This window comes from Mobula hypostoma, chromosome 10 (assembly GCF_963921235.1).
Source record: "Mobula hypostoma chromosome 10, sMobHyp1.1, whole genome shotgun sequence".
NCBI lineage: Eukaryota > Metazoa > Chordata > Chondrichthyes > Myliobatiformes > Myliobatidae > Mobula > Mobula hypostoma.
This window is the reverse complement of record NC_086106.1, coordinates 89348302-89371922: the sequence shown is the minus strand read 5'-3', so window position 1 is coordinate 89371922 and position 23621 is coordinate 89348302. Positions and strand designations below refer to the sequence as shown.

General features: G+C 40.0%; 1 protein-coding gene across 2 annotated transcripts in view; it reads right to left on the bottom strand.

Annotated features, from left to right (window-relative positions):
* Positions 1-23621, bottom strand: part of LOC134353028 (UDP-N-acetylglucosamine--peptide N-acetylglucosaminyltransferase 110 kDa subunit) — a 48693-nt gene that overhangs the window by 7281 nt on the left and 17791 nt on the right. For both annotated transcript variants that reach the window (XM_063060828.1, XM_063060829.1), the window contains 12 exons: positions 23211-23311; positions 21797-21950; positions 21519-21620; positions 20661-20840; positions 16794-16952; positions 15547-15636; positions 13555-13680; positions 6389-6559; positions 5796-5912; positions 3912-4079; positions 3390-3542; positions 973-1225 (listed from right to left, as the gene is read on the bottom strand). In XM_063060828.1, coding sequence (XP_062916898.1) covers positions 973-1225; positions 3390-3542; positions 3912-4079; positions 5796-5912; positions 6389-6559; positions 13555-13680; positions 15547-15636; positions 16794-16952; positions 20661-20840; positions 21519-21620; positions 21797-21950; positions 23211-23311 — 1774 coding nt within the window. The remainder of the gene's footprint in view (positions 1-972; positions 1226-3389; positions 3543-3911; positions 4080-5795; positions 5913-6388; positions 6560-13554; positions 13681-15546; positions 15637-16793; positions 16953-20660; positions 20841-21518; positions 21621-21796; positions 21951-23210; positions 23312-23621) is intronic.

Here is a 23621-nt window from a genome sequence, read left to right as displayed (position 1 = left end):
TGTGTATTTACCTTGATAATATTCCTTCAACCAAGATGGTGAAAAGTTCATGTTCCTAATGACAGAGAGTTACAATCAATACATCTAAAGCATCCCTCATTCAAAACCAGATCTAAAGTCTACCTTCAACTCTCAAATGTTTTCTCTGCAAAACAAACCTTCCTCAGAATTATTTAACTACAACTGACCTTCCTCAAAATTATTTAACTACACCGGACTTGACCTACCCTGAGCAAGAAACTCAGTTGCTCCAAATGTTCTAACATTTTAAACCCAATTATACCCTTCATGTTTCCACTTAGCTGGAATTATACAAGCTACCTTGTAGGCAGCTGGTTTCCCTCAACTACCTTTTTTTAAAAAAATGCAACATTTTCTCTCTGACTTAACATTTCAACTCTATTTGGCAAAAATTATGGCCAATGCTTTAACAATTTATTACTATCATTTTCAATATCCTGAATTGAAAACCATCTGTTAACATTTTTACATTATGTGGTAATAAGCTTTCCAACACACAAAATGGTAATTATCATTTAACTTACATCACAAAATGAATAGATTGATAAAATTTAAAAATGTCCTTGGTAATTCTACCATAGCAACACACAGGCAGTGTAACAGAAGTTAATTTATCTAACTATATTGTCCAGTCCAAAGACACCCAATGACTATACTTACTGCAAGCATAATAAATTTACATGTAGGACTGCCTGCAAAAATACTATTTTAGTGAAGACATAATGGACATTCCTGGCTGATAATTTTAAGTTTAACGTTGGAGAACACAATAGAATTATTAATTCAATAAAGCAACCTCTCATCCAAAAAATATTAAGACAGATGACATCACAGAACAAGAGTAAGGTACTTAAAAGAACAAAAGTAAGATACTCAAGTTCAGAATTCCTCAACACAAATCGTTCCTTCAAAAATTATGACTTCAAAAGATAGAAACGTAACTGCACATACCCGGCATTGTCACCATTGGTGTTCCAGCCCAGAGCACATCCATTCCAGTGGTGTGACCATTACAAAGTGGAGTGTCCAGACACACATCAGCCAGCTGTCCTCGCCTGACATGTTCTTCTTTTGGAGCAACAGGTGAAAAAATAATACGGTTAGCAGACAGACCCATATTCTGGGCATACTGCTGAATGTTGGGTTCACCAACTGCAGGAAATCGAAGGAGCCACAGTACACTGTTAGGAACCCGCTTTAGTATCTGTAGGGTAAGACAACATAGTGAATTTTTTTCAATACCTTCATTTCTGTGAAGGAAAAAAGTTGCTCTCAAAATTAGCACATATCTACAAACTGTTTCATCCTGCATGTATACTTTCAGCTACTGTATATTAGCATCCATCTTAAGATCCGCACTTATTAATTATAAAGAGTTACGAAAGCAAAGTAAACCTTAAAACTGTTCCCTCAAACAAAATGTTCTGGGTGATAACTTCTGGAGCTTAGTTACCAAAGCAGACACAAACAGCAAGAGAATACCAATTGCAAGTCAGACAATTACCATTCAATGCAAAATTGCTTCCCAGATATATTGTTGCATACATTTTCCCTCAGAGGCAGACATGGAATAAAATATATTAATATATCTGCATTATTTACAATTTATCTAAGGCAATTGCTTCCTAGATTAATCACAATTAATCATAAAATATCTTTGACCTTCACAAGGAGGAACAATACCAGCAACAAGATCTGAAAAGTAGTCCTTTCAACATATTATCAAGAGAATAAATCATGGCTGAAGCAAAGTCAGGAAGTAGATGCCCAACTTTGTTCAGAGTAATTGAGTAAAAATAAATACAAGCTCATACGATTTTTACTGGGAAGTAGCTGAACATTCAAAACTGGTCTGAGAAATTTTTTACATTAAAAAGTTAAATTAAAAATCTTTTCTACTTCAGAAGGTTGTGAGCGCTCATGTGCCACATGTAAATCTACTAAGATGTCAACTCGTCTACAAGATGTTATCTGGCAAGATGGCAATGCAACAGGTTGTAATAGATTCTTCAGGATCAACAAAAGGTGCTACCGTTCTACTTATAACATACATCTAATTTTCACAAGATCCTGTTAAGAACTCAAAGTACGGCAGGTCTACACCATCATTGAGCGGCTCACTAGTGGGAGATAATGAAGGAGCTGAGCAATGTGCTGCTTCCTGAGTCAATGGAAGCTTATAGTCAAATAGTGATCGCTTTTCGTGTGATCACAGGATCCCTTTGGACATCGTTAATCTGCTAGGCTGCAAGTCCAATTCACTAATTTATTAAATGCGAGCAGGGGCAAATGGAGGGAGCCTAGTGCTCAGTGATAGCGAGGACTCGGCCTGAAGCCACGGCATTGCCTGTATTGCAACTGCCAGGAGTAAGGAGACAAAGCCATTGCACTTCACAGGGGTGGTGTAGGGCTGTGTCCAGAACGGAATCGGAGCTGCCTTCTGAGAGTTATACTTGGTAAAAGGAAAGCTCTGTTGTGCCAACTGCAGATTTTTAAAATGGCACTCAGTGGACTCAGGCCTCAAGCTGCAGGGTCACTTACTTTTCAGCTGTTGAAGGACAGGCATCTGGGCCATCATGCTCTACTGGGGGCAGCATAGCACAGTGGTGGTTAACTGAAACTTTAAAATGGACTGGGGGGGGGGGTCTGGACTATATACATATACATTTGTTTGCTTGTGTTTTTACTAGTCTATGTGTTTGTATATGAGAGCACTGGACCTGAAAGCCCCACCCAGCAAGCGTCGGACGCCAGCAGACAGACAATACCAGTGGGCTGGGGTGTCTGGACGACAGATAAATGCATATATGTGTCTATAAGGGTTTTGTTGATTTGTATGTATCAAGCCGCGGCATTGCGACACTTATTACGTAATTGCGATCTTGTGTGTGCTTACTGTGTGTGACTTTTGGTAATGTGTCTTTGCACCTTGACCCCGTAGTAATGCTGTCTCGTTTTGCAGTATTCATGTCTGGTTAAATGACAACTGAGTTGAACTTTTGGACATCAAAGGAATTATGCAATGAGGTGGCAAACAGAAAACACGGATTGATGTAAATATGACATAATTTTACTGATCAATGTAACAGGAAGAAAAAAACTACACTGATATTTTCAAAATCCAAAACTCAAAAGTTCACACCTCAATATATCCAAACAAGTGTGCATTTGATCACTTTGGAAAAAATGCCAATATTCAATCTTCTATGACAATTCAGTTCATGACTGGAACAACTGTCAACTAGATTTGCAACATTTTCCTTCACCGCTCTAAATTTAATTTTCCCTTTTAAGCACAAAACAACTGATCCAACTTCCACAAATAAAAAAAAGTTACAATGATAAGCTGTTGAAGTACTAATACTCACACTGGCCCACATTTGAAGTGTAGCTGGATCAATTTTATACAGCTGGTTGAAGTTACAATAAACAATGGCATCTTCAGGTAAGCCATACTGAGAGCGTGTTGTAACAATAATTGTTCGGGGAACCTCCTCTCCAGTTGCTGCCTTGTTGTTAATCTGATGAAAGGCAAAATTCTCGCTAATTAACAGAAGAGCTTAAATTTCATTCAGAAAGCCATCACCATAAACAGGAAAATACAAACATACACTTCTGCAAACTGAAATTTGCCAACACTAAAATAGCCCCATTTAACCCAAAACAAAAATCACTGATTCACTAAGCAGCTCTATGATAAATAAACAAGGGCTCGTGTCCATTTAAACCCATCTCAGCTTTATACCAAAAGACAAGATATTGTTTGTGTGACTGAGTTTCATTTCCTCTAAGCTTCTTCCACCCCAGCTCTACAGCTGCATGGAAATTTTACTCATTTAATTTCTGAATGCTACCCTCCACCTTTCCAAAATGTCCACACTATCACTTACTTGAGTTGTTGCTAGTCCATTGCTGACTGTAAAATTATTGATTGTAACCTGAATTTGCCCCTGGTTGATCATGTTGATAATGGCTTCAGCTGCAGTGTTCATAGGAACAACAGGCATTGAAAGTGCAGAATTTGTGTCAGAGTTGTCCCCACCATCAGGGCACTTCAGCTGTAAACAGATTGAAAAGCATTAGTTAGAAAAGTGGGGTCTTAGAACAAAACAAATACCTACAGGTGTTTATAATCCAAAATAATAAACTGGAAATACTCTGCAGGTCAAACAGCACCTCTGGGGTAATAAATAATGTCAACAAGTGAGAGATCAAGTACATTTTAAGATTAGATTAGATTAGATTCAACTTTATTGTCATTGTGCCGAGTACAGATACAAAGCCAATGAAATGCATTTAGCATCTGACCAGAAATGCAAAGAGTACTGTTATTTACAAAATAACTGTGAATAAAAAGTGCTATAACACACAAACAAAAGTACTGAGACAGTACAATACGAATGCAATACTGCTTAGCGCTGTGATGAGAGGTTCAGCAGTGTCACAGCCTCAGGGAAGAAGCTCTTCCTGTGCCTGCTGGTGCGGAAGCTGAGGCTCCTGTAGTGCCTACCGGATGGGAGGAGAGTAAAAAGTCCATGGTTAGGGTGAGATGCATCCCTGATAATGCTTTTCACCCTGCCCAGGCAGCGTTTATGGTAGATGTTCTCAATGGTGGGCAATTGGGTGCTGATAACCCGCTGGGCAGTTTTCACCACACGCTGGAGTGCTTTGCGGTCCGATACGGGACAATTGCCATACCACACTGAGATGCAGTTGGTGAGTATGCTCTCAGTGGTACAGTGGTAAAAGTCCATCAGTATCCTGGGACAGAGGTGAGCTTTCTTCAGGCTCCGCAGGAAATAAAGGCGCTGTTGTGAGTTGGTGAGTGCAATGTCAGGAGGACCAAGGGAATGTCTTTGATGGAGTACAAATAGAAGCTGTCAAAGCTTTACTTTAGAAACCAGGAGCATGCAACAGAAGAAAAAAAATAATGCGACACTTTGAGAGAAAATAAGAGATCACCCAAAATTGTTAAATTCAGCACCAAATTCTGTGAAGTTCATTACCACAGACAGCAGTGAAGGCCAAGTCATTAAGTATATTTAAAGCAAAAGGTTGATAGGTTCTTAATTAGGTTATAGGGAGAATAGCATTGAGTGGGGAAATAAATCTGCCATGATTGAATGGCGGAGGCGACTCAATGAGCAGAAAGTCCTAAACCTGCACCTATGTCTTATGGAAAAATAAATATATCAATAGGGAGACTCAGAAGGATTGTATTTAAAAGGAGTGCAGGAATGACATTTGTGCAACTGCAAGAAACACCAACTTAACAAAAAGGTTGAGCAAGGATATCCAAATAGAAATAAAACAAACATTCTTTCAAGAAACTAATGCATACGTGGCATAGGCCCTAACAAACTCCCATAGCTACATTTTTGCTTGGAGAAAATGAGCAGAGTTGAAGGAGTCGTTCAATGCAAGAATAATTTTAGCCAGGTAAAATAACCCTCTGATACCTCAATCTTTCTGAACATGTTTCTCTGAACTCAGTTGGAAATCTCATCACTTTGCCACGCTCCATATATTAAAAAAAAAATCAGGGCCTGTAATGCTTTAATGAGCTTCAATATTTTCTTCCATTTTCTGATACAAGAATGTGGAATATAGTGGTATGATTTACTGGAAGTTGAAAATCCATGCAGGTTTCATAATCATTAAAGGGTGGATCACTCCTAGGTTCACACTGTTACTAGATATGTTTAATTCAGCTCAGTAAAACATGGACATGTAACCCATTCAACACAACTTATATGCCAATTTCAAATTCTTACCTTGACTACTTTGACGTCAGGTAGGCTGTCCAGAAATGCCTTCAGATCAATACCATTTAGAACAATCCTATTATCATATATGTGCCCATTTGATTTGAAGTCAATAACAGCCTTTTTCTAAAACAAAAAAAGGTTGTCAGCATTTTGTTTACAAGGTTGGCAAGATAAATGCAGGTGGAATGTGTCAATGGAGGTGCGAGAGAAATGCGAATGCAATTACTTGTTACTTGCTATGGATGTGGTGGGACAAAGCTTATTGAGGTGCTGTACAATTCTGATGCTAACCTTCCAAAAATACATACAAAACAACACGATTAAAACACAAGCCACATGGTGAACTGAAAATGTTGCAAACTAAGAATAATCAAAACTTAAAACCAATTTGCCTCTATTCTGCTGGGATGGCACAGGAGCAGCTCACAACTCCATTGATCTGGTTTCAATCCTGATCTCTGATACTGTGTGGAGTTTCCTTATGATCGTGTCAGCTGGGACAATTGGACTTAATGGGCTGAAATGGCTTCCATCCATTCATACAAGGCAAATAGTTCATACTATGGCATTAACATTGACCGGAAAGATCCATGCATTACCTTAAGATGTGGGAACATATTGGCATGATCTCCAATAAAGAAGGTGTTGGGCATGTAGGCTAGCTTCTCAGAGTACTGCTCTGCTAGCTCAAGCGGAGATGTTTCCTTGTCAGTGATAATATAATCCATGAATGGTGCTCCACTTGTTCCAGGATAACCAAGCCACATTGCCTGGGGAAACAATAATGTACTTCAATACATGACTGACCATTCTAAATTATAAATACAATATATCAAAAAAAATCAAACCAGAGTACTAAGTACAAATTCACTATTTTAAAGAGAACGCCACAGTTCAAGCACAAAAGTCAAAATACTGTGGATTCAATAAAACACATTAAATGCTATGGTGTCCCAATTATATATAGAAAAAAAGCATGAAATAGCAATACTTTTCTAAACAGTAAATAAGACACCTTAGGAATGATGATGATAGTATCAAATCACTTTTTCTGCAGCAATAGTTCAGTGCATGTCAGAAGTAAAATCAACATGATAGAATTTAGTCCACAAAATGTACCATGGTTTTAGACTTTTGGATCATTGGGATCTCTTCTGGGGAAGGTGGGACCTGTACAGATTGGATGAGTTGCACCTGAACTCGAAGGGGAGCAATATCCTTGCAGGTAGGTTTGCTAGCATGGTTCAGGAGGGTTTAAACTAATTTGCAAGGGGGATGGGACCCGGAGTGACAGAGCAGTGAAAGAGGTGCATGGAGTAAAGCCAGATCTAACATACAGAGAGGCTTTGAGGAAAGCGAAGCAGAATAAACGGTGTAAAGGTAGGAAGGTAGAAGGGCTAAAGTGTGTGTACTTCAATGCAAGAAGCATCAGGAACAAAGGTGATGAACTGAGAGCTTGGATACATACATGGAATTATGATGTAGTGGCCATTACAGAGACTTGGCTGGCACCAGGGCAGGAATGGATTCTCAATATTCCTGGATTTCAGTGCTTTAAAAGGGATGGGGGGGGGAGGGGAGGAGGGGTAGCATTATTGGTCAGGGATACTATTACAGCTACAGAAAGGGTGGGTAATGTAGCAGGATCCTCTTTTGAGTCAGTATGGGTGAAAGTCAGGAACAGGAAGGGAGCAGTTACTCTACTGGGAGTATTTTATAGACCCCCTGGTAGCAGCAGAGATACAGAGGAGCAGAATGGGAGGCAGAATTTGGAAAGGTGCAAAAATAACAGGGTTGTTATCATGGGTGACTTTGGCTTCCCTAATATTGATTGGCACCTGATTAGTTCCAAGGGTTTGGACGGGGCAGAGTTTGTTAAGTGTGTCCAGGACGGATTCCTGTCACGGTATGTTGACAGGCCGACTAGGGGGAATGCCATACTCGATCTAGCATTAGGTAATGAACCGGGTCAGGTCACAGATCTCTCAGAGGGCGAGCATCTGGGGGACAGTGACTACCGCTCCCTGGCCTTTAGCATTATCAAGGAAAAGGACAGAATCATAAAGGACAGGAAAATTTTTAATTGGGGAAGGGCAAATTATGAGGCAATAAGGCTGGAACTTGCGGGTGTGAATTGGGATGATGTTTTTGCAGGAAAATGTACTATGGACATGTGGTCGATATTTAGAGATCTCTTGCAGGATGTTAGGGATAAATTTGTCCCAGTGAGGAAGATAAAGAATGGTAGGGTGACGGAACCATGGGTGACAAGTGAGGTGGAAAATCTAGTCAGGTGGAAGAAGGCAGTATACATGAGGTTTAGGAAGCAAGGATCAGATGGGTCTATAGAGGAATATAGGGTAGCAAGGAAGGAGCTTAAGAAGGGGCTGAGAAGAGCAAGAAGGGGGCATGAGAAGGCCTTGGTGAGTAGGGTAAAGGAAAATCCCAAGGCATTCTTCAATTATGTGAAGAACAAAAGGATGACAGGAGTGAAGGTACAACCAATTAAACTTAAAGGTGGGAAGACGTGCCTGGAGACTGTGGAAGTGAGCGAGGTCCTCAAGGAATACTTCTCTTCGGTATTCACCAATGAGAGGGAACTTGATGATGGTGAGGACAATATGAGTGAGGTTGATGTTCTCGAGCATGTTGACATTAAGGGAGAGGAGGTGTTGAAGTTATTAAAATACATTAGGACGAGTAAGTCCCCGGGGCCTGACAGAATATTCCCCAGGCTGCTCCATGAGGCGAGGGAAGAGATTGTTGAGCCTCTGGCTAGGATCTTTATGTCCTCGTTGTCTATGGGAATGATATCGAAGGATAGAGGGAGGCCCCCTTGTTCAAAAAAGGTAGTAGGGATAGTCCAGGTAATTATAGACCAGTGAGCCTTACGTCTGTGGTGGGAAAGCTGTTGGAAAAGATTCTTCGACATAGGATCTATGGGCATTTAGAGAATAATGGACTGATCAGGGACAGTCAGTATGGCTTTGTGAAGGGCAGATTGTGTCTAACAAGCCTGATGGAGTTCTTTGAGGTGACCAGGCATATAAATGAGGGTAGTGCAGTGGATGTGATCTATATGGATCTCAGTTAGGCATCTGACAAGGTTCCACATGGTAGGCTTATTCAGAAAGTCAGAAGGCATGGGATCCAGGGAAGTTTGGCCAGGTGGATTCAGAATTGGCTTGCCTGCAGAAGGCAGAGGGTCGTGGTAGAGGGAGTACAGTCGGAGTGGAGGGTTATGACTAGTGGTGTCCCACAAGGATCGGTTCTGGGACCTCTACTTTTTGTGATTTTTATTAACAATCTGGATGTGGGGGTAGAAGGGTGGGTTGGCAAGTTTGCAGATGACAGAAAGGTTGGTGGTGTTGTAGATAGTGTAGAGGATTGTCGAAGATTGCATAGAGACATTGATAGGTTGCAGAAGTGGGCTGAGAAGTGGCAGATGGCATTCAACCCGGAGCAGTGTGAGGTGGTACACTTTGGAAGGACAAACCCCAAAGCAGAGTACAAAGTAAATGGCAGGATACTTGGTAGTGTGGAAGAGCATAGGGATCTGGGGGTACATGTCCACAGGTCCCTGTAAATTGCCTCACAGGTACATAGGGTAGTTAAGAAAGCTTATGGGGCATTAGCTTTCATAAGTCAAGGGACACAGTTTAAGAGTCGCAAGGTAATGATGCAGCTCTATAAAACTCTGGTTAGGCCGCACCTGGAGCACTGTGTCCAGTTCTGATCGCCTCACTATAGGAAGGATGTGGAAGCACTGGAAAGGGTACAGAGGAGATTTACCAGGATGCTGCCTGGTTTAGAGAGTATGCATTATGATCAGAGATTAAGGGAGCTAAGGCTTTACTCTTTGGAGAGGAGGAGGATGAGAGGAGACATGATAGAGGTATACAAGATATTAAGAGGAATAGATAGAGTGGATAGCCAGCACTTCTTCCCCAGGGCACCACTGCTCAATACAAGAGGACATGGTTTTAAGGTAAGGGGTGGGAAGTTCAAGGGGGATATTAGAGGAAGGTTTTTTACTCAGAGTGGTTGGTGCGTGGAATACACTGCCTGAGTCAGTGGTGCAGCCAGATACACTAGTGACATTTAAGATAACTACTAGACAGGTATATGGAGGAATTTAAGGTGGGGGGGGGTATATAGGAGGCAGGGTTTGAGGGTCAGCACAACAATGTGGGCCAAAGGACCTATACTGTGTTGTACTATTCTGTGGCAATTAACATCAGTGTTAATATTCTTAAGATTCAGATACTAAGATCACAAGACATACCAGGACACTGGGCCATTCCAGTCTGTTCATTCAATAATATCTGATCCTCTACCTCATTCAGTTTTCCAATGGCTCTTTACATCTATTAGCAATGAACTATATTTATCTCAACCATAAATGATTAGGCATCCATAGATGAAGTTGGATGCAAACAGGGGAATCTCAATAAAAGTATAGAAAAATCTAAAGATGAGGTAGTAACAGGAGTAGTACCAGAAGATTGGAGGATGGCAAATATTATTCATTTGTTCATGAATAGGGACATAATCCTAGGAATTATAACGAACAATTGGAAAGAATTCTTACAGACAGGATTTACGAGCATTTGGAAAAGCATAGCTTGATTAGACTTTGAGAGGGGCAAACTGGTTCATGACCCTGATTAACTTTTAAGCATGATGACAAAAGTAATTAAAAGTACAGCAGTGGATGTGATGTATAAAGATTTTACTAAATGTAGGGTCCTCAGTAATATTAACTGTTAAAGCTAACAAAATGGCTTCTCTGTAATGTTAACTGATGAGGTATGTTTCTCTGTAGCTGGGTTAAAGTTACAGATAACAGGGAACTAACCAATGATGACCTGTTATGCTATCCTGTATGGTGGGAACCGAGAAAGAGTTTGCAGTCTTTTCGAGGAGGCAAATGAAGAGAAAGGGCGAGTGTGGGAGCGGCTGGCGGTTCCCGGATGGCGGATACTGGAATTTGACGGTTCAGATGCTGTCGGAGGTCAGTTGTGGATTGATCAGGAATGCATGAGCTCCAATGAATTATATTTTGTGCACAAGACTGATAAACTTACTGAGTGGCACCTTTGTGTTATTTGTTTCTACTAACCACACCACCTAAAAGAGTTATAAAGTGTAATCACTTAATTGTTCATTGTGTACTGCCTGATATTTTATGTAGTGGGTTTGTACCGGGGTGCATTACACAGCACCTACGCAAACCTAAGACACAGTTTGGCGGGCAGACTGCAGTTTCCCCTAGACGAACTTGAGTTGATAGAGCTGAGTGTTACATAAGGTATTAAACTTTGTTTCCCAAGGTAGGCTTATTTAGAAACTGTGGACACATGGGATCAAGGGAAACTTGGCTGTATGGATACCGAACTGCATTGCATAAAGCATCATAGCACAGAAACAGGCACTTCAGGCCATCTAGTAAATTAATCTGCTTAATCCCATTGATCTACACCTGTACCATTGCCCTCCATACCCCCCTACTATTCAGGTACCTATCCAAATTTACCTTAAGTGTTGCAATCGAGCCCACATTCACCACTTCCCCTGGCAGCTTGTTTCACACACTCGCCCCCTTTTCGTATACCCCTTAAACAATTCACTTTCAACCTTTAACCCACGACCTCTAGTTCTAGTCTCACCTAACCTCAATGGGAAGAACCTGTTTGTATTTACCTTATCTACCCCTAAATTTTGTATACTACTATCAAATCTCCCCTCATTTTCCGAAATTCAAGGGAATAGAGTCCTAACCTAACCAGTGTAGAAGAGACCACTCCAGAATGAATATCTGTTATTTGTTAAGTAGGATGCCGTGCACAATCCTATTTGATGGAGACGGACATGAGAAGCACGGAGGAACATCTGGTGAAATTTCTGAAATGCCTGTTTCACTGCCACTGTGCGATCCAGAATCTCTGGTGGGGAAGGCCCTGAATCCTTGGCTTTGCCTGTTGCTTGGCGGCCGGGGCTGGGGTTGAAGTGCTTGGCAGAGATGGTGCTGGGTGTCGGAGGGCTGGTTGGAGGCTTGAAGTTTTCGGACGGACTCAGAGTCAGCTGTGGTCGGTAGCTTCCAGGGTGCTGCATCGGCAAGTTTGCGGCGCTGGAGGTTCATGGCAGGGAGTTTTTCTCTTCCTTCTACCGTCTGCGTGAAATGATGGGGCTATCGGGACTTTGAGACTTTTTTTTTTACCGTGCCCATGGTCTACTCTTTATCAAATTACGGTATTGCTTTGCACTGTTGTAACTATATGTTATAATTATGTGGGTTTTGTCAGTTTTAGTCTTGGTCTGTCTTGTGTTTCTGTGATACCATACTGGAGGAACATTGTATCATTTCTTCATGCATGCATTACTAAATGACAATAAACGAGGACTGAGTGTCCTCATAATCTAATCTAACCTATTCAACCTTTTCTAATAACTGAGGTCCTAAAGTCCTGGCAACATCCATATAAAATTTCTCTGCACTCCATTAATCATATTGATATCTTTCCTGCAGGCAGGTGACCAGAACTGAACACAATACTCCAAATGGTCTCTCAACACCAAAGAATCTGAGTCAATGCCCGAACACCAGCCCACACACACAATGACCACTCCACTCAAACCTAACTTCCTTTTTATCAGACCTTGTCTAGTGCCTAATTATGCACAAAGCGTCTCCAACGATGTGTAGCCTGCCCATAGAATAAAGCATATTCAGCCTGGAGGTCGGTTACTAGTGGTGTTTCATAGGGATCTGTTCTGGGACCCTTGTTCTTTGCGATATTTTAAGTATTGACTTAGGAGAGGAAATGGAACGGTAGATTAGTTAGTTTACAAATGATGTGAAGGTTAGTGGTGTTGTGGCTCATGTAGAAGGTTGTCGTAAGTCACAATAGAACATTGGCTGCAATCAAAGCTGAGCTGAGAAGTTGCAGATGGAATTCAATCCAGAAAAACGTTAAGTTATACACATTGGAAGGTCCGATTTAAGGCAAACTGCAAGACTGGCGGTAGGATTTTCAGCAATGTGGAGGAACAGCAGTATCTTGGGGTCCAATTACACCAATCCCACAAAGTTGCCATACAAGTTGACAGGGTGTTTAAGACATATGGTATATTGGCCTTAATTAGTCAGGTGATTAAGTTCAGGAGCTGCAAGGTAATGTTGCAGCTCCACAAAACACTGGTTAGACCACACTTGGAATATTGTGTTCAGTATGGATCACTTAATGTAGGAAGGATGTGGAAGGTTTAGAGATGGTACAAAAGAGATTTAATAGGATGCTGCCTGAATTGGAGAACATTTCTAATGAGGAAAGGTTGAAGGAGCTAGGGCTTTTTGGAGCTAAGGAGGACGAGAGGTGGCTTGACAGAGGTGTATAAGATGATAAAATGCATAGCCAGTGTCCCCCCCTCCCCCAGGGTGGTAACGGCTAATTCAAGGGGACATACCTTTAAGGTGATTGGAAGAAAGCACAGCGAGGGATGTTAGAGGTAGTTTTATAAAAAAATTTAAACAGAGAATAGCAGGTGTATTGAACACATTGCCGAAGTGGTGAAAGAGGCACATTTAAGAGACTGTCAGATATGGACTTGGATGAAAGAAAAACGGAGTGCCATGTGGAAGTTAAATTAATCTTGGAGTAGTTTAAAAGGCTGGTACAACATTGTTGGCCAAACTGTTTCTACTGTGCTACACTGTTCTATGTTCCAACGTCAGAGTTAAAAAAAAATTGTACAAGTTTCAGACCTGTATAGGAGCTGGCCGTAAAGCAAAGAGCTCATTTCGTGCTCCTTTAGTATATCCATTCATATTAACAAGAATGTGAATTCCATCCTGATGGATACGATCTGCTGCCTTGCCATTGCAAGGGATCTGTAAAATGCAAAGAAAAACACTGAATACAAGTTCAAAACAATCTTTAACAATCTTTGCAGTGACTAGTGGGGTACTGCAAGGCTCAGTGCTGGGACCCCAGTTGTTTACAATATATATTAATGATTTAGATGAGGGAATTAAATGCAGCACCTCCAAGTTTGCGGATGACATGAAGCTGGGCGGCAGTGTTAACTGTGAGGAGGATGCTAAGAGGATGCAGGGTGACTTGGATAGGTTAAGTGAGTGGGCAAATTCATGGCAGATGCAATTTAATGTGGATAAATGTGAGGTTATCCACTTGGTGGCAAAAACAGGAAAACAGATTATTATCTGAATGATGGCTGACTAGGAAAAGGGGAGGTGCAACGAGACCTGGGTGTCATTATACACCAGTCATTGAAAGTGGGCATGTAGGTACAGCAGGCGGTGAAAAAGGTGAATGGTATGCTGGCATTTATAGCAAGAGGATTCGAGTACAGGAGCAGGGAGGTACTAATGCAGTTGTACAGGGCCTTGGTGAGACCACACCTGGGAGTATTGCGTGCAGTTTTGGTCCCCTAATCTGAGGAAAGACATTCTGGCCATAGACGGAGTACAAAGAAGGTTCACCAGATTGATTCCTGGGATGGCAGGACTTTCATATGATGAAAGACTGGATCGACTAGGCTTATACTCGCTGGGATTTAGAAGATTGAGGGGGGATCTTATTGAACATATGAAATTCTAAAGGGATTGGACCGGCTGGATGCAGGAAGATTGTTCCCGATGTTGGGGAAGTCCAGAATGAGGGGTCACAGCTTAAGGATAAAGGGGAAGCCTTTTAGGGCCGAGATGAGGAAAAACTTCTTCACACAGAGAGTGGTGAATCTGTGGAATTCTCTGCCACAGGAAACAGTTGAGGCCAGTTCATTGGCTATATTTAAGAGGGAGTTAGATATGGCCCTTGTGGCTAAAGGGATCGGGGGTATGGAGAGAAGGCAGATACAGGGTTCTGAGTTGGATGATCAGCCATGATCATACTGAATGACAGTGTAGGCTCGAAGGGCTGAATGGCCTACTCCTGCACCTATTTTCTATGTTTAATTCTGCATCTTAATCAGTGATGAAAAGTGACACATTGCCATTATTTAACAACAGAGGCCAACAACACTTATGAAATGGACAATGTTCATGGAACGATTAAGGGTTTAAAAAGTATGCTATTTGAGGAGTGAAAGTTCATGATAAAGGTAGCAGGGGTGTTCAAGGAGGTACTGAGTTAAAAGTGCAGCAACTTATTGGATATGGAGTAAAAGTTAAGGGTTTACATTAAGGAGCCAGTGCAAGACCAGACCTGGCTGCTGCAGCTCCTCAATGCAGTACTCATCAGAAGAAATGCCTTGTAGATGAAAAACATGGCAGTATTACACTCATGACAACTTCAGACTAGATAGGGGACGACATAGGAAAGAATTGACTGTAACTGTGAAGTCAATCGATACTATGTCATATCCAAACCTCAATGGCCCACATTAATGTGAGACTAAAAATAAAAGTTAACATTATTGCGGTCTCTCACATTTTGTTTTCTTTATCTTTCCCACAATTATACATTTTCTAACACATTTCCTTAACACAAATTGGCTATAACCCAAGTTATAGATTATGGGAATCCTACTTGCATTAGGATTACAGTGACTTTAGCACAATCACAACCTGGGAATCCCTGTTTAAGATCTGAGCTTTGAAGGCAACTATAACCTGTTCCGTTATAACATAACTTTCTATAATGTTAGGTTTAAGAGCACAAATGCTGCATTATATCTGAACTGAATACATTGAACTTCCTACATGTTGTTAGTTGCACATCCCACTGGCTCTTACCTGGGATAGGTCGACAAAATTATTAGCTTCAGCAACCACCTTCACACGAAAATTAGTGCCATCATCAGAACTCAGTGCATAGCAAAACACCTATTCAATAGAGAGAGAAGATATACAAAGATAAGCTAATGCACACCAAACAATGATGCATGAAAATATAATTCTAGAAAGGTACAACAAGCTACATTTCCCATGATACTATATGTCTAACCTGCAAACTTGATACTCCTATAGATGGATAAGCTTATGAATAGTTCTCCACTTACTGCAAAGCCCAACTTTGAATTAACTTCAGCTATTATTTTGATATGTCTAGGTGACAAGAACATGCTAAATATGACCTCCAGCAATTTACCAGTAATGAAAATACACAAGATTGAGAACAAAATTCTCAAATCAGAAACTCTTATTTAGATTGAAAATACTGAAGCTTTGCATCTGTCATAGAGGGCAAATCTCAGATCAATAAATTAGCCTTACTTGCTTTGAGAATTACCCACGTCTAACTGGATCGATCAAGTGAACACTTCAAAACATTTTCAGTTAATTAAAGCACCAGCATTAGTTTGTAAATTAAAGGGATTAAATTATTGATAAGAAATCTTAAAAAAAGAGCCATATTAAGTTAGTGAATCTCTAGTACTCAGGAAAAGTACTAGAATTCTTCCGAATACCACAATTGATGTCAACTGTTAACTTTGATGGCAAGATCGTAAATATTTATTGACCAAGAATGGATACAGAATCAGGTGGGCCTAAATGATCAATGGTAAACTTTAATCACTAATCTTTGCATATTTATCCCCCCCCCACCCACAAAGCTCATATGGGTTCTTGCAAGCAGTTATCCACAACAGAAAGATCGATCACAGCAAGTCGACTGTTATTTATGAGAATGCCTTATTCACCCATCATCTCACTCATCCTCTTAATTAGCCAACTGAAAGCAGCACGTCAAGATAATCAAGATGTTCCCCCTTTCATACTGTAATATACAGTAGTCATCATGAAATTTCCACTACTCCAAAAGAGAACTAACATTTCTATTATAAATATTTCAGGATATTTGATGGAATTATTTTAAAATGACATGATACATTAATTTAATGCTTTACTTGACAGTTAAATTTAACTTTAACAGAACAGCTTCATTATGCAACAAGACCAAATCATGCAAGCTGCAAAACTATTACAAAGTTTTAATTCCACAATTTTGCAATTAAAGATCATTCAGAAATTCAAATTACCTCAAATTTTTCAGAATTATGCATTCCAGGGATTGACTGCATTAGATGAGATGTAGGATGGTTCCCAAAGTCTGAGCTCACAAAACCAATTTTCAGACGGCTGTTACTAGCCTTTAAGTCTTTCGGATGTTCGTATGGTGGCTTGTGAAGCACATTGATCTGCAAATAAAAGTCACAAGCATACAAAGTATCACCCAAAGCATCATAATTTTTTTTTGGAATTCGGAAAAGGGACAAGGGAGACAAATCATATATTAAGCAGATGCCATAAAACCAAGAGCAGCTAATGGTAAACTTCACTAAATAATTCTAATTTAATCAACCTCATCTGGCTGCCCCTTGTATCAGTAGCACATTTCTCAAGGGTTTGAAGATTACAAAATGTGAAGAGGAATTGAATAATAACAACACCACCACCAGTTGAAAGATAAATCTTCAGCATTCAGAATCTAATCACAAACACTGAAAGCAGAGGAGGCAGTTATTTTTAAATTGTCCTCTACTACTGAATGCCTGCTGCATGCCAGTTCTCAAAGCTATCACATTCTGCTTCAATCCAAGGTCCTGTATCAAACATATCTATAAAAGCTCCTCTAAAGTTCACAAAGTCAAAAGCTGCAACAAATTTAGTATAGTTCGGAACAAACACAAAATGCTGGAGAGGAACTCAGCAGGCCAGGCAACATCGACGGAACAAAGTAGTCAACCTTTCGGGCCGAGACCCTTCGGCAGGACAGGGTATAGGAAGGGTTGCCCGCATATTCGCCGGTGGAATCCTGAAGAGATTACTAAGAATTATGGATACTGTTGCTGGGCCATGCAGAGAGTTTATCTTCTCAGGCTGTTACACTGCACATATCCTGTCTGTGTTTTTATAAACATAGAATTTGAAGCTGCCAGGGAAATGGAAACTAGCTTTTCAAGAGTAAGGAGTTTACATCACAGAGCCCCAAGTTGTGGTGTTACCACTCCTGCTAAGAATCATGGCCTTGACTCTGTAGACTGCCAGTGCAATCCTTCCAGGGCAAAAGCATCCATGAACTGACAAGACTAAACTGTGCAGGCTAAGCAGAACTCAAGAGCCGAGGAAATTATTAAGATTTTAATGTGTTTCCAAACAAGAAGTTGCACCACACTTTCCATTTGTCCTAATGCATCAACAGTGGCCATCATGATATTTCAAATGACTAATGAATCAAACAAAGCACAGTAAAACAAAGAAAACAGTAAGAATAAACAGGTCATGAGTTGAAAGATTGAATCCGGTAGGATATGGTAGTTACTAATGTTGGAGACCTCTGTTGTTCATGGTCTATAGCAATAATTTGCAATGAATGGATCAAGTATAATGCAATGACAATTACTGACCAAGCTAAATGTCCTTGTGGGTGGTGAGAATGCAAAGAACCCCATGCAGGGCAAGACGAAGAAAGGACAGATTAATACAAAAAGGCCAAGCTGATGATCAAGTACATGGAAGATGAAAAACAATGCTGGAGAAACACATTATTGGTAGAAAACAAAGGCTTTTATTTTTAAAAAAAAATGAAACATAGAAACATAGAAAATAGGTGCAGGAGTAGGTCATTCGGCCCTTCGAGCCTGCACCGCCATTCAGTATGATCATGGCTGATCATCCAACTCAGAACCCTGCACCAGCCTTCCCTCCATACCCCCTAATCCCTTTAGCCACAAGGGCCATATCTAACTCCCTCTTAAATATAGCCAATGAACTGGCCTCAACTGTTTCTTGTGGCAGAGAATTCCACAGATTCACCACTCTGTGTGAAGAAGTTTTTCCTCATCTCGGTCCTAAAAGGCTTCCCCTTTATCCTCAAACTGTGACCCCTCGTTCTGGACTTCCCCAACATCAGGAACAATCTTCCTGCATCTAGCCTGTCCAATCCCTTTAGGATTTTATACGTTTCAATCAGATCCCCCCTCAATCTTCTAAATTCCAATGAGTATAAGCCTAGTTCATCCAGTCTTTCATCATATGAAAGTCCTGCCATCCCAGGAATCAATCTGGTGAACCTTCTTTGTACTCCCTCTATGGCAAGGACGTCTTTCCTCAGATTAGGGGACCAAAACCGCACACAATACTCCAGGTGTGGTCTCACCAAGGCCCTGTACAACTGCAGTAGTACCTCCCTGCTCCTGTACTCGAATTCTCTTGCTATAAATGCCAGCATACCATTCGCCTTTTTCACCGCCTGCTGTACCTGCATGCCCACTTTCAATGACTGGTGTATAATGACACCCAAGTCTCGTTGCACCTCCCCTTTTCCTAGCCGGCCATCATTCAGATAATAATCTGTTTTCCTGTTTTTGCCACCAAAGTGGATAACTTCACATTTATCCACATTAAATTGCATCTGCCATGAATTTGCCCACTCACCTAACCTATCCAAGTCACCCTGCATCCTCTTAGCATCCTCCTCACAGCTAACACTACTGCCCAGCTTCGTGTCATCCGCAAACTTGGAGATGCTGCATTTAATTCCCTCATCCAAGTCATTAATATATACTGTAAACAACTGGGGTCCCAGCACTGAGCCTTGTGGTACCCCACTAGTCACTGCCTGCCACTCTGAAAAGGTCCTGTTTATTCCCACTCTTTGCTTCCTGTCTGCCAACCAATTCTCTATCCACATCAATACCTTAACCCCAATACTGTGTGCTTTAAGTTTGCACACTAATCTCCTGTGTGGGACCTTGTCAAAAGACTTTTGAAAATCCAAATATACCATATCCACTGGTTCTCCCCTATCCACTCTACTAGTTACATCCTCAAAAAATTCTATGAGATTTGTCAGACATGATTTTCCTTTCACAAATCCATGCTGACTTTGTCCGATGATTTCACCGCTTTCCAAATGTGCTGTTATCACATCTTTGATAACTGACTCTAGCAGTTTCCCCACCACTGATGTTAGGCTAACCGGTCTATAATTCCCTGGTTTCTCTCTCCCTCCTTTTTTAAAAAGTGGGGTTACATTAGCCACCCTCCAATCCTCAGGAACTAGTCCAGAATCTAAAGAGTTTTGAAAAATTATCACTAATGCATCCACTATTTCTTGGGCTTTCTTGAAGTCTGATAAAGATTCGCTAGAGACTCTTGAGACTAAAGACTTGTCACAAGGTTAAACAAAATGACAGGGTCTTTACTCTCAAGATCAGAAACAGTAAGAGATGATCTCATTGAAGCTTACAAATTTTTATGAACCTTGACAAGACAGACACAATTGACATCTCATTTGGCACGCACGCTTGAAATTAAACTAATGGATATGTCATACTTAACTTGGGAGTTGGTAAACCGAAGAGGGCATTGGAAGCTCAGTCACTGTGTACATTAAAAAAAAATGACTTATTTTAGAAAGATTGAGGGAATACTAGTACTTGGGGCTAGTGCATGATAGTAGCACTGAGGCTAAAGCAAGATTTTATTTAATTTTAGAGCAGGTATAAGAGCCCCGGACATCAAATGGATCCCTTCTTTTCCTAAAACAAATGCCTTCAAATTCATTTTGGTCACAAGTCAGAAAATACAATCACTCAATATGGTTACTATCGCTCCACAGCATTGCACTGAATAGCATTAAAAGCACATCAAACTGTAAAGAAAAATAAGTTACTAAGAGGTGAGGAAGAAAAGAGAAAAAGGAGAAAACAGTTTTACCATTCACAGGAAGAATACATAGACAAGACTTAATATTATGGCAGCTCATGAATATATACACACGTCTGCAATCAGATGTCATTTCCCGGGGACAACCAGATTCTGTATATCCCATAATGAGCACCCTAGGATGAAAACTCAAGAGATGAATATTCTACACAAACAGCCATAATTAAAAAAACTACCTTGTCAAGACAAAGATTTCCATGTCGCTCAGCTATAGCTTTACGGAAGGCATGGGTCAGTGGGTACAACATGCTGTGGTGTGGATGAACAGATGGCAATCTATTTTTCTCCAGCTGATCAGCAACAATACTGACTAGTTTCTTCATTCGCTCATCATAATCTGTCCAGTCACATACAATCTGTGAGAAAATGCCAGAATTAACTTAATAGTTGATATGGAATTCTCTTTTGAATTATAAAATCTCAAGGCATATATACCAGAATTCAACATGAAGTGTACCCAAGGATAGTCACTTTCCTGACTACTAGAACATCAATAGGCAACTTATAATAATTTGAATACACTGTTTGTGCTGTCTTTCTTTTATCAGCTTTCTAACAACAAAACAATGCCATTAAATCATTTAAAATTACTTGTACTTAATTATTGGGAAGTCAGTTTGTTCTGTTCCAAAATTTTAAATAATATGTACGTAAAATGGGGTGCAGAGTCTTCTGCCATGCATCAAAGTGAGTTCTAATTTTTTGTTTATAGACCAGGGGTTCCCAACCTTTATGTCATGGACCAATACCATTACGCAAGGGCTCCATCAACCCTAGGTTGGAAACCCCTGTTATAGACTCAAGTAACCATTTTTTCATCATTATGAGTTAACATTACTTTTCAGTGAACTGACGCATCTTATAACAGGTAATTATCTACAATGGGAAATACATATTCAAAGAAAATTAAAGAACAGATGCTGGGCTGAGAAAAAGGAACACAATGTCAACACCTTCTACGTTATGTCAATGCAACTGTCAGAGCGCAAAACTGCTTCACTACATTTGCTCTCTTTTCATGTGATATCAGTTACCTGCAAGCAGTGTGCCAGATTGCAATAGGCATCTGGAAAATCTGGCTTCAGCTTCAGGGCAGTTCTGTAGGAAGCAATTGCTTCTGGAATATTACCAGAATCCTGCAATAAATAGGAAAATATGGGTTTAAAAGCCTGCAGCAATATTCCCACTAAAAACAAATTTTTAGACAATTACAAGTAGTACACATTATTCTTAAATAGTTTTTGTCCAGTAATTGGATTCAGCAGGTTAGATTAGAATCTAGCAAATTTCTTCAATCAGGAAGATTTATTACCTTGTGAATGGAAGCTAGGTTGCTGTGAGCATCAGCAAATGCAGGATTTATCTGTATTGCACGAGTGTAGCATTGCAAGGCACCCTGTACATCTTGCATTTCCTTGAGTGTGTTCCCCATGTTTGAGTAAGCATCAGCAAAGGTTGGACTGATTCTGGCAAATTGAAGATAGTAATCATTACCAACAGCTTAACAATAACCTTAACACAGCAATTCAGACCAATGCAACTCTCATACATACGAATAGAAAGAGCACTAGAAAACTGAAATTCATATATTAAAAAGATCTAATGAATACATTAATAGATTTAAAGGAAAATGTTTTGATTAAAATACTTTGCATATTTAGAACAAAAGTTTAACTTTTCCATTAACTTTAGTTCCTTGCATTAATCTAGGTTTGATATTGCACAATGTGGATTAGGTCGGGAATTAAAACAAATTAAGCATTCCTTATCTCTTTTCACAATTTACATCTGGCTCAATTTTATTCCACTCTGAGTCTGCAGATAGTTATTTCAGATTCAGATATATCACTAAATGCACACCAAAATATATGGTGAAATGAATCATTTGCATTAACAATCAACACCCAAGGATGTGCTGGAAGCAGCTCACAAGTGCCACCACACAATCCAGCAGCAATATAGAATGCCACCAAGCTCGGCAGAACAACACAGAACACAAGTGACAAACCACCACCAGCCTTCTTCTCACTGGTCTGTCAGCTCATCATCTGATGACGTTCATATCGCTGGCCTTCAAATGTGGCGTAGAAGCTTAGACTCCAGCCTCTCCTCTAATTCCCTCACATCCCAGTCTCTAAATCCTAATCTGACCCGACTCCCCTTTCTGTCCCCACTTATGGAATAATTACTCAAATTACACTTTACAATTATTAGAGCCAACAGAATAAAATTTCAATGTTTTAAATTTATAAATAGCAGTTATACTTCCATTTTGGATTAAATTTTATGCCTTACATTATCAAACGTTTGCTCACCATTCAATGTGATATCAAGAGCTCATTATACACCTCAGTCCTCATTCCCACCTTCTCCACATATTCCTTGTGCATTAACAAATATCCACCCCGATTCTTAAATATAATGAAGTTCACTACATTTTCCTGAGCTACATAATCAATGAGCTCCAGAAAGTCAACAATTCTCAACATGGCTTAAAAAGTTGGCACTAAAATATATATATTTTGAACAAATCTAAATCACATCTATATATTGTGCTATAACATTGTTTCCCACATCCATGAATATTGACCAAATATTCACTGATAAACTGCAATTGTTCAGTGAAAAATACTCTAATATTCTTCAATCATCAATTCATAAAACGCAGTTGAGGTCAAGAAAATGTATCTGATGCATAATGCTGGGCACCTTGTGCAAAGAAATACCTGATAGCCTCCTTATAGTGCATTAATGCTTCCTGCAGTTTTCCTTGCTGCTGTAATACACTGGCTAGGTTTGAATGGGCAGCTGCAAATTCTGGAAATACCTATGATATCCAAAAAAAAAATCACAATCACTCAGCTTTCATTTAAATATTTTCAGCAATTGTATAAATTACAAATATAGTGCAATTAGAAAAGTTCAAAAAAGCAAAATGACAAACCCACAAATCAAAGAACCTCAAAAGTAGTGCCGACATACAGTAGTATTTTGTTCATCTTTGTTTTCAATTTTAGATTGTTTTCACAAACGTTATTAGGGCGCATGAGTTTTGGAGAGCAAGGGAGTGAGTAATCAATAAAAGATGGGATTACCTTTATTCAGCATCACAAAATCAAAAGTAGACCCAATTCCTC